Source organism: Strigops habroptila, chromosome 15, assembly GCF_004027225.2.
Source record: "Strigops habroptila isolate Jane chromosome 15, bStrHab1.2.pri, whole genome shotgun sequence".
NCBI lineage: Eukaryota > Metazoa > Chordata > Aves > Psittaciformes > Psittacidae > Strigops > Strigops habroptila.
In genome coordinates this window covers 5,394,687-5,409,515 of record NC_044291.2, presented here as the reverse complement: position 1 = coordinate 5,409,515, position 14,829 = coordinate 5,394,687, and the positions used below count along the sequence as shown (strand labels likewise).

At 57.6% G+C, this 14,829-nt stretch overlaps 1 protein-coding gene across 1 annotated transcript in view; it reads left to right on the top strand.

The window, feature by feature from the left end:
- Positions 1-1,813: 1,813 nt before the first annotated feature.
- HMCN2 (hemicentin 2) overlaps positions 1,814-14,829 on the top strand; it is a 35,279-nt gene continuing 22,263 nt past the window's right edge. The window contains exons 1-27 of the mRNA XM_030507207.1: positions 1,814-2,048; positions 2,915-2,985; positions 3,884-4,042; positions 4,149-4,271; positions 5,055-5,226; positions 5,417-5,523; positions 5,729-5,849; positions 5,945-6,208; positions 6,375-6,519; positions 6,788-6,909; positions 7,002-7,274; positions 7,375-7,516; positions 8,129-8,256; positions 8,472-8,585; positions 8,715-8,864; positions 9,509-9,703; positions 10,054-10,149; positions 10,481-10,605; positions 10,884-11,028; positions 11,136-11,248; positions 11,532-11,688; positions 11,869-12,052; positions 12,789-12,916; positions 13,059-13,167; positions 13,468-13,637; positions 14,166-14,261; positions 14,379-14,555. Of these exons, the coding sequence (XP_030363067.1) occupies positions 1,814-2,048; positions 2,915-2,985; positions 3,884-4,042; positions 4,149-4,271; positions 5,055-5,226; positions 5,417-5,523; positions 5,729-5,849; positions 5,945-6,208; positions 6,375-6,519; positions 6,788-6,909; positions 7,002-7,274; positions 7,375-7,516; positions 8,129-8,256; positions 8,472-8,585; positions 8,715-8,864; positions 9,509-9,703; positions 10,054-10,149; positions 10,481-10,605; positions 10,884-11,028; positions 11,136-11,248; positions 11,532-11,688; positions 11,869-12,052; positions 12,789-12,916; positions 13,059-13,167; positions 13,468-13,637; positions 14,166-14,261; positions 14,379-14,555 (4,021 nt within the window). The remainder of the gene's footprint in view (positions 2,049-2,914; positions 2,986-3,883; positions 4,043-4,148; positions 4,272-5,054; positions 5,227-5,416; positions 5,524-5,728; positions 5,850-5,944; positions 6,209-6,374; positions 6,520-6,787; positions 6,910-7,001; positions 7,275-7,374; positions 7,517-8,128; positions 8,257-8,471; positions 8,586-8,714; positions 8,865-9,508; positions 9,704-10,053; positions 10,150-10,480; positions 10,606-10,883; positions 11,029-11,135; positions 11,249-11,531; positions 11,689-11,868; positions 12,053-12,788; positions 12,917-13,058; positions 13,168-13,467; positions 13,638-14,165; positions 14,262-14,378; positions 14,556-14,829) is intronic.

Sequence of the window (14,829 nt, the reverse complement as noted above, 5' to 3'; positions counted from 1 at the left end):
CGGCTGCTGAGGAAGCTGGATATTAATATCCCATAATTGTGCCTCGATGGAGGTGCCCCTTGGCAATCCCTCCATGGCTGGAAGGGCGAGCAGGGGCTCACATCAGGCTTTTCACGTGCAATGGGATCACATTTGCTCCTGCCAAGTCTCTCTGCCAGCCCATCTTCATTTGTTTGCTCTCCTAACGAGGCTGACTCATTATTTTCAGAACCCAGACTTGGTGGCCTAATGGTCTAAACAAGGAGGCTGTGTTTGCACAGGGGGTTTTGTTTGGGGGTGCCCTGTGCCAGCACATGATGGAGGCGCCCGGGGATTTATCCCTTTGTGCTGCGGAGCGGGTGAGGATGAGCGCAGGCTCCAAACCATGGTGGTTACCCAGTGCTTTAACCCCAGCACAAAAGGGGTTAAAGCCCAGCTAGTTCAGGTGCTTGGGGGACCGGGAGCACTGATGAGTGTGGGGAGGGATTAATTTGGTGATGAGGAGAAGCTGTTGGGTTTCTTTGTGCCAGCAGCGTTGGAGAGAGGTGCTCGCTGCTGGTGTGCAGGATGGAGCTGGGCACAAGGTTACTGGATGAATTCTATGGTAGGTTTGCGGGTACTGTGGGATGGGGAAACCCTCCCAAGCTTGCAGTGAGTGTGGGGCTGTGGGTGCAAAGCCTGGGGGGGACAAAGGGCTGCAATGAGTGGCTGTATCCAAGCCTGACTGGAGGACAGGATGGGGACAGACCACCAGCACAGCTCACAGCTCAGCCCTGTGGAGCAGGGGTGCCACTCTCTGCCTTGCTGCAAGGGGGGTCTTTGCCCACCCTGGGTTGAGCTTAGACTTGTAGGGACTTGTGGGGCAAAGGGATGCACAAGAGGATCTCCCTGTCCTGTGTGTGGGATGTGGGATGAGTGGTTCCCAGTGTCCCCCAGCCCCTTGTCTAGTGCCAGTGAGGCACTGGGGCTGGAGAAGGTGCTCAGCCCAGGGCTGGATTTGGTCCTTAGTGCACAGCTTCACCTGGAGCCAGTCCTTGGCCATGGCCATTCCCTGGGTCCCATTGGGAGGGAGTTGAGCAAGAGCAGGGCATCCCTCTGGAATAGCCATGAGCTCAGCACTCTGCTTTGAGGAGAGCCAGGAAAGGCTCCAGCCAAGCGCTGCCTTTCCCAGCCAAGGGCTGCATTTCCCACCCCTTGTCCTGGCTGTGGCTTTGTCTGCACTTTATGTGGCTGTTTGCTCCCTGTTCCGGGGGCAGCTGTGCTGGGGACACCGCCCCCAGAACCCCTAAATCCCCACCAGCCCCATTGCAGACCCCTATTCCAGGGAAGATCCTTTGCCTAGCAGAGGTGGGGTTAATTCCTTGGTCCCTTTCCCAGCTGGCTCTCCCCCCTGCCTGGATTTGGCAGGATGTCCCTGCAGGTGCTCAGCTCTGAGCCCCCATGTCCTCCCCTAACCCTGGCTCCCTCCAGCAGAGCAGGGGGCTCTCTGAGCTGGGGGGGTGTCAGGGATGGGCAGTGTTTCTGACAATCCTATGGGCTGCAGGACCTGCTTCCCAATCCCTACATCCCCATCCCAGCTTCCTCCAGCTCCCACCCACCTCCCTGCCGCGTCGCTGGCTCCGAGAGTCCTGTTTTCCCTCCCTCCATCCCTGCTTCCCTCTCAGAAGCCGAACGCTGGAGGAGCTGGTCGGTGGCTCAGTATCCCCTGGCTCAGATCCCTGCTCTGTCACCACTGCATGTGGCCCCTTGCACCCCATATCTCTCCCCAGTGCAGGGACGGTGCTCAGGGGGTCTGAGAGAAGGAGAGGCCAAGGACAAAGGGGTGTCCCCAGCGATGCCACCCCATGGAGGGGTGTTTGTGGGTCTCTGGCTGCTGCTGGCCCCCAGCCTCGCCGAGCACCCCCCCAGCTCGGGGTGGGCCACCTTAGCCTTCGTGTTTGATGTCACCGGCTCCATGTACGACGACCTGGTGCAGGTGATGGACGGGGCCTCGCGCATCCTGGAGCGGACGCTCAGCAGGAGCATGAAGCCCATCAGCAACTATGTGCTGGTCCCATTCCATGACCCAGGTATGGCTGGGGCAGGGGGAGGGCACGTGTCTCACTTGGGGATGGGGCTATGGGGAGCTGAGGTGTGGTTCTGGCTGGGTTTGGGACTGGAATGTGCACTTGCCAAGTGCCTGCATGTCCCTTCTCCCTGTTTTTAATGCCCTGATGGGGATGGCATCGCAGGATGAGCTGCATCTTGAGGGCATGTTGCTGGGCAGGGGCTCCCATTCCCAAGCCACCCTGCAGGCACAGGGCAAGTTGTATCTCTCTGGATTAATCCAAACGATGCTAGCTCTCACTTGTGGGTGGCTCTTCTACTTTCAGCCTGTTCTGATCCCCCTGGTCTAATCATGGGGAGGTATTTCTATACAAGTCCACAAAGTGCTGCCAGAGGTTTTGGTAATTTACTGCAATTCCAGAATTATTTCTATCTGTCCCAGTCTTTGCCTTGGGATTTTTGTGCACACCCATAAATAGCAGCTGGTCTCCAAAAGATCTTAGACCCCCTACAAAGAGAGCAGGACCGAGGGTTTATTTTCAGCAGAAATACTGAGGTTGAATGAAAATCACTGGAGCTGGACAGGGAGGGAGGCAGAGGCAGTAACTGGGTTTCAGCATCGCTTTGCTGGGAGCCTCCCCCAGCAGAAAAGGGTTTGCAGCTCACCCTGGCTGGGTCCACTGGTGTATCAAGGAGAGTTTTCCATTGGAACAGTGTTCCCACATCCATGTCTTGCTGGGTGCTAAGACAGGGTAGATGCTTAACCCTGAGTCCCACAGGTCCCATCAGGATGTTCAAGCCATAGTGGGTGCTTGGGAATGTGCCACCATAGAGGAGGTTGGTGCCGGTGATGGGGAAGGCTGAAGCAGTGGTGTCCGTGTGCTTGCAGAGGTGGGACCCATCACCCTCACCACAGACCCCCGGCTCTTCCAGCGGCGCCTGCGGGAGCTCCATGTCCAGGTAGGCATCCCTCAGCCCCATGGTGCTGAGCTTGGTGCATGGCCTTGGCACTTGATGGGAAGCCTGGCCCCGCATTCCTGCGTGGTGATGGGTCCCAGAAGTGATGGTGCTCCCTGGGAGTGTGGAGGGGCTTAGGGCTGACCACACCAGGGTAGGAATAGAGAGGATGGTAATGCTGGCGCCGTGCCCCAGGGTCCTGCGATGGGGCAGAGTGCTCCCAGTTCACAGCTCTGTCCCGAAGTGGGGAATGCTTTCCCTGGGAGAGTTTGCACACTCTCCATGGAACCAAAAATCTCTTCTTCTGGAAGGGCTGTTTGAAAATTGAGTTGTGTTTTTTATGTATTTGTGAACAATTTCAAAACACTTTCTGGGATTTCAATCATGCTTTATCCATCCTTGCTCCTGCCCTGCCTCCCCTGCATTGCTAAATATCTGTGGTGTTCCCCTTTGGATGCAGCTGTGTTTTGGCAGGAGGTGTAAAGCTGTGGCTGCAAATCACTTCCCGGCCCTTTGGAGTGCAAAGCCCTGTAGAAGCAGGAGCTGGTCCTCACTGTGCTTCTGTGCTTGCCTGGAGTGGTCAGTTCTGCTGCCATGTGGGGGGATGATGGGCTGGGGTGGGCACGAATGTGCTCACTAAACGAGTTTGTGGGAAGCCAGCAGCTTCTGTGAGTCTGGATCCCAAAATGGGTGTTTTAATCATCATTAGTAGCGAGGCAGGGATGGGTCCTTGTGATCCCGCATGTCCCTGCGGTCCCATCACGCTGCTCTGGCTGCGCTTGGGCTGATTGCATCAAACTGGTGCAGTTCCTCTCCATGAGCAGATGCTGGGTGGGATCCTACTGGGAGCTGAGCACTGGGTGTCTTGGTGCCTGTACCACCTCCCTCATGTGTATGGCAGGGCGGAGGGGACTGCCCGGAGATGAGTGTAGGAGCCATCAGGCTGGCTGTGGAGGTCTCACACCCCGGCTCCTTCATCTATGTCTTCTCTGATGCTCGGGCCAAGGACTATGAGCAGCAGGAGGAGCTGCTGCGGCTGCTGCAGCACAAGCAGACCCAGGTGAGCTCCCTGTTAATGGTGGGAATTGAGCATCCCCAAGTCTGGCTCCCTGGATGGACAGGCACCCCATGGCTGTGTGATGCTATGGGGACCATTGCTGGTGCAGGTGGTGTTTGTGCTGACGGGGGACTGCGGGGACAGGAGCCACCCTGGGTACCGCGTGTACGAGCGCATCGCCACCACCAGCTCTGGGCAGATCTTCCACCTGGACAAGCAGCAGGTCTCAGAGGTGAGCAGGAGCCGGTGGGAGCAGGGATGGGGTGCCCAAGGTGTGTGTGGTCCAGCCCAGCTTGGCTGCTCCTATGTGCTCCCTGGGGTTAATCCTCATGCTCAAAGCACCTCCAGATTGCTTGGGAACCCGGCTTCAGCCTGAAGCTGGAGAAGGCTGGTTGCTCTTGAGATTGCTCGTGTGATCCCTGGGATGAGCTCTGTGGAGGGGAGGTGTCTGCCTGGGGGTGAGGCTGGAGTTGCTCCCATTGAGCTCAGCATCCTAGGAATCAGACGGGTGGCCCAGCCATAGGAAGAGGAGCCTCTGCCTGTCCCTGTTCTTCAGACTCTTGACTGGCATGACATCTCAGAGACCTGAGGAATTGCAAAGTGCTTTTCTGCTCATTATTGGGCAGCATCTCCCTTATTGCCCCTGCCCAGTGTTGGCTATTGTATGTTTTAATGGTTTCTATTCCTGTGAGCGAGCTAGGGGTAATAACACGTCTGCTCGGAGTGGCTGAGCAGGAGCCACCAGGCAATAACAATGGCACCGAATTACTCAATTCCTTTTACAACTGCATGTAGTAAGGGGGGATCAACCAGGGCTATCACCTCCTGCCCACCAGCCCCTGTGCCACCCTTGTGCTGGTACCCAGTGGACCTGGTTGGGGCTGGTCCCTCACCCGGGCACTGTTTTGCAGCCAGTGCATTTGATTTTGACCCAGTGCAACACAGCCCTGCTCCTGAAATGGTTGTGCCTGGTGGTGAAGGGGAATCCACGTTAACCTCTCCCGCATGTCCGCAGGTGCTAAAGTGGGTGGAAGAGGCCATCCAAGCTTCCAAGGTCCATCTGCTGTCTACGGACCATGAGGATGGTGGGGAACACACGTGGCCCGTCCCCTTTGACCCAAGCCTGAAGGAGGTCACCATCTCCCTGAGTGGTCCTGCCCCAGAGATCGAGGTCCGGGATCCAGCAGGTAGGAACATAGGGGAGGGGAACAGGCAGGGGGTGATGCTTCGCCTCCTGGAGAGTCCTCATGTTAGAGGGAAGGCTGGGTGATGGGCTCTGCACTGCAGTGAGCCCCAAGGAAGGGGGCTTCTGGTCAGCTGCAGGGACCAGGGGATGGACCTGGTTTGCCCATCCCAGAGGTTCACTCACTGTTCTAGGAAAGATCCTTGGGAAAGGCCAAGGTCTGAAGGAACTGCTCAGCATCCCCAACTCAGCCATGGTGGTGGCTGTGGAGCCCCACGAGCCAGGGACATGGTTGGTCACGGTAGGCTGGTGGCAGACCCCCCACATCCCTCACCCATCCCCTGAAGGACATTTAGCTGGACAGGCTTTGCCAGGCATGAGCTTTCGCCATCCAGCCGGGCAGAGGATGTGAGAATGAGCTGGAATGGACTGGCTGCTGCTTCCTCCCTTCCCCATCAACTCTCCCTTTCCCTGCCCTTGGCACGTGCCTCTCAATCCAATTCTAGACCCAGAGCAGTGGCCGTCACTCACTCAGGATCACAGGCATCAGCAACATCAATTTCCAAGCCAGCTTCTCCACCCAGCCAGACTTTGATGCCAGTCAGCCCGGAGAGCGGCCGGTGCAGGGTGAGGCTGGTGCAGTCCAGGGCTGTGGATGCTGCATTTGGGCTTCCTGCATCCGGGAACGCGGCTGGGTTGTTTCTTCCCTTCCCTCTCTCCAGGTCTGCCCATCTCCGTGGTGGTGAACTGCTCCGGCCTGAAGCCACCCGGGCACTTGCAGGAGGTTGAGCTCTTCAACACCTCCGGCCATGCCCTGCTCTCGCTGCCCATGCGGCCCCTCTCCAACAGCTCCTTGGGGCAGCTCTGGGTGGCCTCTCCACTCCATGTCCCCCCGGGTGACTTTCTGCTGAAGGTGAAGGGTGAAGATGCTGAGGGCCACCCCCTGCATCGCCTCTCCGGGGTCACCTACACCAGTGTGGTTGCCGGTGAGTGGTCCCCATGGTCCCCGAGGGTGCTGAGATGGGATCAGAGGCTCTAGCACTGCCTCTGCTTTGGTTTTTGCTTGGGAATATTTCCATCCTGCTTCCCAGTGCGGCGTTTGGTGAGCTCCTGATGAGTGTTATAAGTGTGCGTGTCCCAAACTACTTCCAGGTCTACCCAAAGTGAACATCTCCAGCAAGATCCAGGCTTACAACCGTGAGCCACAGCTGATCTCCTGCTCCGCATGGAGCGAGGTCCCTTTCCGACTGCAGCTCAGCCGTGGTAGGATGAAGCTTGGGGAAGAGCGGTTCTTCTGGTGAGCCTTTGGTTTGACCCAGTGAGCTCCATGATGGACCTGTGTAGGCATCAACAGTCCCCTGAGCTGTGCTGGCCAGGGGGATGCTGTGTGCTGGATGGGTGCCTGCAAGTTCTGAGCATCCCAAGGCAGCAGAGGAAAATCCTAAGGGATGTGTCTGTGCCTCTTTGCCTGACTAGGGTGGAAAAAATTCCAGGGATTTGGAAGCAGAGCAGTGGCAAGGCAGCCCCAGCATGGATGTGACCCTGTAGTTTCTCCCTTTTCATAGGAATTCAGGGAACATCAGCTGGTTCATCCCTGTGGTGTCCAAGAGTGATGAAGGGTTTTATGAGTGTACAGCCAAGAGCAAGGTTGGGGTGACACGGGCACGTGCCTACATCGTTGTCTCAGGTGGGGACTGCTCATGCCAAGCCTTGGTGCCCACTAGTCTCTGGTTTGTGATGGGCACAGGCTCATCTCATCCTTACATCCCGTGTTTTCAGAGCCACCACCGCGTCTCATAGCTCCGGCCAACATCACCGCTTCCCTGGGCCAAGACGTGGTCATGTCCTGCCTGGTTCTGGGCGACGTGCCCTACAACCTGACGTGGAGCTGGGATGGGAAGGCAGCACAGCCAGGGGACGGCCGGACCCGGCTGCTGCAGAACCACTCGCTGGAGATCAGCCACGTGCAGCCGGGGGACGGGGGCCAGTACGAGTGCATGGCACAGAGCGCCCATGGCACGGCCACCGCCTCCCTCTGGCTCTTCATCGAGGGTAGGCTCTGCCCCGCTGCACCCTGGCCCGGGTGATGCCTCACCCCATGGATGGTTGGTGATGGCACCCGAGGGCTGAGCCCTTCTCCAACCTCGTGCAGAGGCTCCGTGGGTGATGGTCGACGCCAGCCCCCAGCGTTTTGGCAGGGGCCAGGAGCTGCGGCTGAACTGCACGGCCGGGGGCCACCCTCTGCCCCACACTGCGTGGAAGCGCTGGGGCTGGGTGCTGGAGCAGAATGAGAGGTGACCCATGGGGACCTGGGTGTCCCCATTCTCCCTGTCCTACCGGGGATGCACTGCCCTTGCAGGGGTGTATGGGTTGAGGGAGAGGAGATTGGGGTTGTCCATAGCTCTGGAAAGAGGAAGGCATTGCAATACCCCCAACCCCTGCACCTGAGATGGTTGGCATGCTGCTAGCCTGAATATCCTATGTTTATTTTTAAGCTATCCTGCCTTATCCAGGTCACTGTCCCCACTTAGGGAGATTCAAAGTGCTTTGTACACCCAGTGTGTGCTTAAGTCTCAAAATACTCCTTGTGCTGCTTCCCCTTAATTTCTTCTGCTTTTTGGCTTCCACCTCCCTGACCGTGTCAGGCTGTGAATGCTGAAGTGAGCTTTGGGGAAGGGTTTTTTTGACTTTGAAGATGAAAAAGGCCAATTCTCAATGCTTTTCCCTGCTTCAAAGCAACGTCCTTCCCTGCAGCAGCTGATGGAGCTGGCTTTAAGTGCTAACCCACATCTGTCATGCCCACCACTTGCTGTGTGTGTGGGATGGCCTTCAGCTTGCTCACTTATTTCAACATGTTTTCTGTTTTTACAGGGCTCATTTTTTCCCTCTCTCCCTATTTGCCACAGGGTTTTCACGGATGCTCGGGGTACCCTGCACATCAGGGCTGCTATCCCAGAGGATGCAGGGAATTACAGCTGCTATGCCAGCAGTGCGCTGGGCTGGGATGAGCAAGTCATCACCCTGGAGTTCACCGGTACCCGCTTCCCACCGAGAAAAACCTGGGCTCAAAGGGGTTTAGTATCTCTCCTTGGTTGCTGTCTGGGACCTTGCAGCATGCAAATTATGGGATGGGGCTGTCTGCAGTGTGTTGGGGGGCAGCTCCCAGGGCTCTGGAGTCCCCTCAAGGGGAATGACACCACACCAGCACTGCTGAGAGTCATCGGTGCCATGTTCCTCCCTGTGGCATAGAGCCTCCTGTCATCCTGGCACTGACACCCAGCCTGAAGGCACTGGTTGGAGAAGATGTCACCTTGGAATGCTGGGTTTTCGGGGTGCCCCCACCTTACATCGCATGGTACAAAGGTGAGAGACTGGGGCAGACCTGAGGAGCAAACCCCCTCCATGCAGGGACATCACACTTGGTGTCCCCTGGACTAACAAAGGGAGGGACCCCGGGGGCACTGTGGTGCTGATGTGGGGTCCCCGGGGCAGGCGAGCAGGCAGTGGCGACGTTCCCGCACGGCACACAGCGTGCGGTCCTGCGGCTGCAGGCGGTGCAGGAGGAGGATTCAGGGCGATACGGCTGCGAGGGGCTCAGCGAGGCTGGCGTCGCCTTCGACAGCACCATGCTGGATGTGGGCTGTAAGTCTCTGCCTCTCCTTTTGGATCCCACTGAGCCTATCTCCACTGCTCTCTCTCCCAGTTCAGCTCCCACTTGCTGCTTCCCAAGGCCCCTCTTGCCTCCAGCTCCTGGGTTTCCCAGCACGGGAACAAGCTCAGTACAAGCAGGCTGAAGCCTGGAATGATTTCCAAGGGTTAGGAGGATGGAAGAGGCTTAACCAGTGGCAGAAGACCAAAGCAGATGCTATTGCACGGTGACGTGGCAGCTTGGGACTAAACTGGGGATGCAAAGTGCGATCAGTGGGATTAGGCAGAGGTGGAGGCTGGCTTCTGGGTGTCTGAAGAATAAAGTACTCCAACTGGTGCTCAGGGAGGCAGAAGGGATGGAAAAGCCTGGGGAGAAGGAGGAGATGAGGGTCTGTGTTGGGGACAGCAAGGCTTGAAGCAGTTGAAGTTGGAAAAGTGCAAAAGGTTTTGCTGAGTGCAACTGTAAGGGGTCAAACTGCAACGTCTATAATAGCTTTGGGAAAACACCAAATGCTGTAAGTCAGTCTCATAACTCCTCAGGGCACTTGCTCATGGGTACTGCAGCCACATCTCTCCAGGCTATGGGGACATTGGGGTGCTGGACCTGCCTGACCCCTTCTCCGTGCTCTCTCCTCCAGCTGCCCCTCACTTTCCTGAGCCCTTGGGGGACATGGAGGTCGAGGTCGGGGAGCCCGTGCGCCTGCTGTGCCGTGCCGAGGGCTCTCCAGCACCGCGGGTCTCCTGGTCCCGGCAGGACGGGAAGCCCGTGACGGGCTGGCATGAGCCTCATGGTGTTTCCAGCCAGCTGGAGGCTGCCGAGCTCCTCATGGACAGTAAGAAATCCCTGTGTGCACTGCGTGGCATCCCGCCCAGGGGCATGCTTACACAGTATCACCCTCTGGTGCTGTGCCCCTGCCCACTGCAGGCTGGTGTCCCAGCAGCGGGATTAGCCCCCATGCCCACTCTTTCTGTGCTAGTAAAGCATTGATGTAGTGGGTTTATTGGCACTTTTCACTTGTTTGGGCTTAGCTGTGCTGTAACAGCCTGCAAGCCTCCAACAGGCAGGGTCTCGCCTCCATTGGAGGTGCTGGTGGGGTAGGGGAGGGTTGTATTACCCCATCCTGGAGCTCACTCAGGGCTCTCCAGCCCCATGGGGCTCATCCTTCTCCTCACCATGCTCCAGGTGTCTCACTGGATGACCAAGCCATCTACATCTGCAAAGCCCAGAATGAGTTTGGGAAGATCCAAGCGGAGATCAAGCTCATGGTCACCGGTCACGGTTTGCTTTTATGTGCTTTTCTTGGTGTGTTGACCCTGGCTGTTGCCAGCACCGGCACCCCCATGCAGCCACGTCTGCTCCTAAGCCGGCCAGTGAATGCTCAGGGTTGGGATAATGCCCTTCCATTTCTTTTGGCTTAATGCACTGACACACACTTGAACCCAAACCATAGATTAATATCCTCAAGTTCTTGGGGGAGCTGAGTGTTGGAGCTGGCTTGTGCCAAGCCAAGGTCTGGACCTTGGAAGAAAGGCGATCCAGAGCTGTTCTGAGTGTTCTTGGCCACTTTAGCTCCAGTTAATATTGTTTCCCTTTCCTGTCTTTCAAGCAGCCCCAGAAATAGCTCTTGCATCCCCTGTGGTCCGTGTGCTCCTAGGCCAGCCCGTGTCGCTGCCCTGTGTGATCCTGACTGGGAAGCCATTCCCGGCCCGACGCTGGCTGAAGGATGGGCAGCCGGTGAGGGTCCTGTGCCCACCGGGATGGTGGGAGCTGCAATCATGGCCCTATGGCTGGGGGCTTTGCTGCAGGATAGGTGCCCCAACTTCCTGGGGCCAAAGCTACTGGTGAAAGGTGCCAGGGGACCAATTGGGTTGGGAGGATAATGTGGGCTTATCACCACATCAGGATGTTTCTGCTGCTCAAGGTTCAGTTTCTAGATAGGCCCCAAAGACACAGGGATGTGGTGATGTTTGACCCCCGGTCTTGTCCTGTTTCTGCTCTCTGCCTGTGCCCAGGTAGTCCCAAGTGGACGCTACTCCATCAGGGCTGATGGAAGCCTGCATGTGGACCAGGCATTGCAGGAGGATGTGGGCAGGTACACTTGTGAGGTGACCAATGCCCTTGGCTTGCACAGGCAGGACATGTCCTTGGTCATCCATGGTGAGTGGCAGGGTGCAGGGTGTCCCCGCAGTGAACAGGGATGGGTGCTCTCCGCACCTCTTGAGCAGCTAAGCATGGCCGCAGGGATGAGATGCTTCTCTTCTCAGTTCCTCCCAGCATTGAGCTTGGCCCTGTCCTCATCACTGCTACTGAGGGAGCACCCGTCACCCTGCAGTGCAATGCCACTGGTGTGCCCTCCCCTACTGTCTCTTGGACAAAGGTAGGTGACAGCGACAGGCTGTCCCCCTGCCAGCCAGTCTGTGGGTCACCCTCGGGTGCAGGGTAATGTGTTTGAAGGGGATGTAGCTCACCAGTGGCTGCCCGGGGAAATGGTACCAAGTGCCCTGGGCAACTGGGACAAGGAGCAGCTTGCTCTAATGAATCCAGAGCTGCCCTCTTGCCCTTAGGATGCTCATTACTGGGCAGCATCTCATAGGAGCTCACAGCAGAGCTCATGGGAGACTCTCTGCTGTTTTCCTCTCTCCCTTTCTTTTCTTCTGCAGGGCACAGAGCCCATTTCACTGAGCTCACGCTACCACCTTGACCCTGATGGGACCCTCCTGATCCCTTCATCCTCCCCTGAGGACACTGGGACCTACTTCTGCACAGCTACCAATGCAGCAGGCTTCTCCAGCCAGGAGATGCAGCTCTCCATCAGCAGTGAGTGCCCAGGACTGGCCCTGGCACCAGTTCCCAGTAAAGCAGCTCCAGGGGGTGACTGGCTGGGAGGGCATGACCTGGGGACTCTCCTTGGACTACCTAACCAGGTGCCAGAGGAGTTTGTGGGGTGGGAAGAGCAGCAATGAGGGCTGTGGGGTACCTGGAGTGTTCCTGCACCAGCCGTGCTCCCATTCCACCTAGCAAAGCCCAGGATCAGCGTGAACGGATCACAGGCATTGGACCCCATAACCATCCTGGCCATGCTTGGGCAGGAGATCACCCTGCCCTGCGAGGTTCAGGGGTATCCCCCTCCCTTGGTGGTGTGGACCCGGGAGTCCCAGCCGCTGCCTTTCACCACCACAAGGTAAGGAGAGTTGTGGGTGCAAGGGCCATGATCTCTTGGGGTTGTGTGTCTCCCCAGAGGGATGCTGGTCCTGTGAAGGGGCTCAGCTGCTTGGTAGGGAGATGCAAAGACATCAAGTAGCTGATGCTCAATGCTCTGGTAGGAGCTGAGACAAGCGGTATGGCATTAGCTCTGCTCTTCAAGGAGAGCAGACCAAGAACCACCAGGCTTTTCATTTCATCATCCAAACATCTGCTGGGATGGAGCAGCTGTGGCCTGGGGAAGCGGGAAGGCATCTTGGGTTTGCTCTTCTTGAGGGACCATGGTGCCTTGTGGTGTGTTCCTGGTTGACCTGTGCTTCTCCCCACATCTCAGCTGGCTTGTCCTCATGTGCCTGGGTGATTTATGGGAGCTCAAGAGCAGGAATCTGCAGCCGTGGGCTGAGATGATGTTATGTCTGTGGAACACAGACAGTGCTGGGAGCGAGAGCATGGCCAGCTCCAGCTGCAGGGGCTGTGCTCCATGGGGAGCCCTGTCCCCCTGCATCAAAGGCTTGTGCACTGCCTCGTGCTGAGCTGACATGGGAGCTGAGCAAAGGGGATTCACACCCATGGTTCAAATGGAGGTGGCCGTGGCGACCTTCTTTCAGCTGTCTCAAGGCAATGGTGATGTCCCAGCCCTTAGCTCCTGCCCAGCGGTAGGTGATGGATGACCTACTCTTCCTCCCATCCAGCTTTTCTGTCCCCTCTCTCCCAAGCTACAGCGTCCTCCCTTCGGGGTCCCTTCATCTGGCTGAGCTCCGAGTGACAGACACTGGTCTCTACACGTGCACAGCCACGAATGCTGCAGGGAATGCCTCGCTCAGCTACAGCCTGCACATCCAAGGTTCGTGTCTGATGCTTGAAATGTTCCTCCCGTAGGATGTGGGTCTTAATATAAAACCAGGATCCTGCCTCCGCCAAGCCCTTCTGCGTCCCTGTGCCAGGGTCCAAGGGTAAACCCAGGCTGAGGTCCTCTTTCCCACCAGTTCCCCCCCAGATGCTGATCGGTGATGGGGAAAGCCATCTGACGGCTGTCACCAATGACTCCCTGAGGATTCACTGTCGTGCCATAGGCATCCCCCCACCCCAGATCCAGTGAGTACTGCAGTGGTGGGTCCTGCCCACCTCCACCTGAGCAACCTTAGGGGCTGCATAACTCCCTGGGGTTGTGCTGCAAAGAGATCAGGATGGGGATCTTGGGGCATCCCTTCGGATGGGAAGCATCCATTCCTGCTCCTCTGCCCAACAATCTGGGCACTGCCAGTCCCTTTCCAGGTGATAAGGGAACAGCCCTTGCTGCCAGCATCTCTCTATTCATCCCTTCGGTGGCCAGAAATGGGAGGTGGAGGGTGGCAGGACAGACCAAACATTTGCCACCTCTCCTCTTCCTCGCAGGTGGCTGAAGGATGGGCATCCACTGCACGAGCGGGATGGCGTGGTGGTGTCTGAGGATGGTGGGACTCTGCTGATCACCCGTGTGGGGCTTGACCATGAAGGGCTCTATGTCTGCCAGGGCAGCAACCAGGCAGGGGTGACCCAAGCAGAAGTGCAGGTTTTGGTGCAAGGTGAGCACAGCATGTGCTGCGAGACCCACTACCCATCCCATGTGTCAGGGAGAAAATGGCTGGCCAAAGGGGCGCGTGTTCTCGGCTCTGGTTTTGGGAGGTGTAGAGTCACTAGCTTGATCCATCGGGAGCTTGTCCTTTGCAATGAGGCTGAGAGTTAATGGGTGCTTCCCGGTGGAGGATCTTCCCCCGGCCCCATTTCCCCTCTGGCCAGAGCACCCCTCAATCAGCATCGCAGGGTGTGATGCTGAAGGTGCTGGGCGAGAAACCAGGCAGGGAGTGGAGATCCCTGGGCTGGAAGAATGAATATCTCATTAGGGCAGGGAACGAACCTGCTATAGCTGCCTTGGGGAGCAGCAGTGGCACCGTGTGGTGATGTGGTCCCCTTCCAGAGCAGGGAATGAGCTCTGGCTGCTGCTCTCCCAGGACTTGATGCATGCTGAGCGCCTCTGTGAGCCTGGCCATGTCCCGTGGCACTGCTCTGGGTGGCTGTGGCTGTGTGTGCTGACTGTGTGTGCTGGGTTGCAGTGCCTCCGAATATTGAACCCAGTGTGGTGGACCTGGTCATCCTGGAGAACACCACGGTGTCCCTGGAGTGCCTGGCCTCGGGGCTGCCTGCTCCTGGTGAGCTGCTCCTCTCCTTCATCTCTTCCTCATGCATCCCTGGGGCTTTTCCTGGTCCCCCTGGTGAGAGGGGCTGCAGCATCACTCCTGACAGCTCGGCTCCCTGCTTCCCTCCAGACATCACCTGGTACAAGGAGCATGAGCAGCTCTCGGATGGACCAGGCAGGATGCTGTCCAGGGATGGGAAGCACCTGGAGATCCAGCGTGCCCAGCTCTCTGACACCGGCAGCTACCGCTGTGTGGCCTCCAACGTGGCCGGTGTCACTGAGCTGTGGTACAGCCTGCAGGTGACTGGTGAGTCTGTGGTGAGCAGGGGAAGTGTCTGTCTCAGAGCTTGCTGCTTTCTCCATAGCATCTCTCGTGTGCAGGGGACTAATGGGGTTGTCCCAGCCCTCGGGACACATCCCTGGAAGATGGCTTTAGCAGAGCCCCTGTCCTCTGCAATTCCAGCCATGCAATCCCCTCTGTTCATCCCAATGTCCTAGAAAATCACGGCCCAATGGATGGGTATTGCGTGGTCCACACCAAGACGTCTCCTACCTACCCCATCCCTTTTGTACCCTGATGC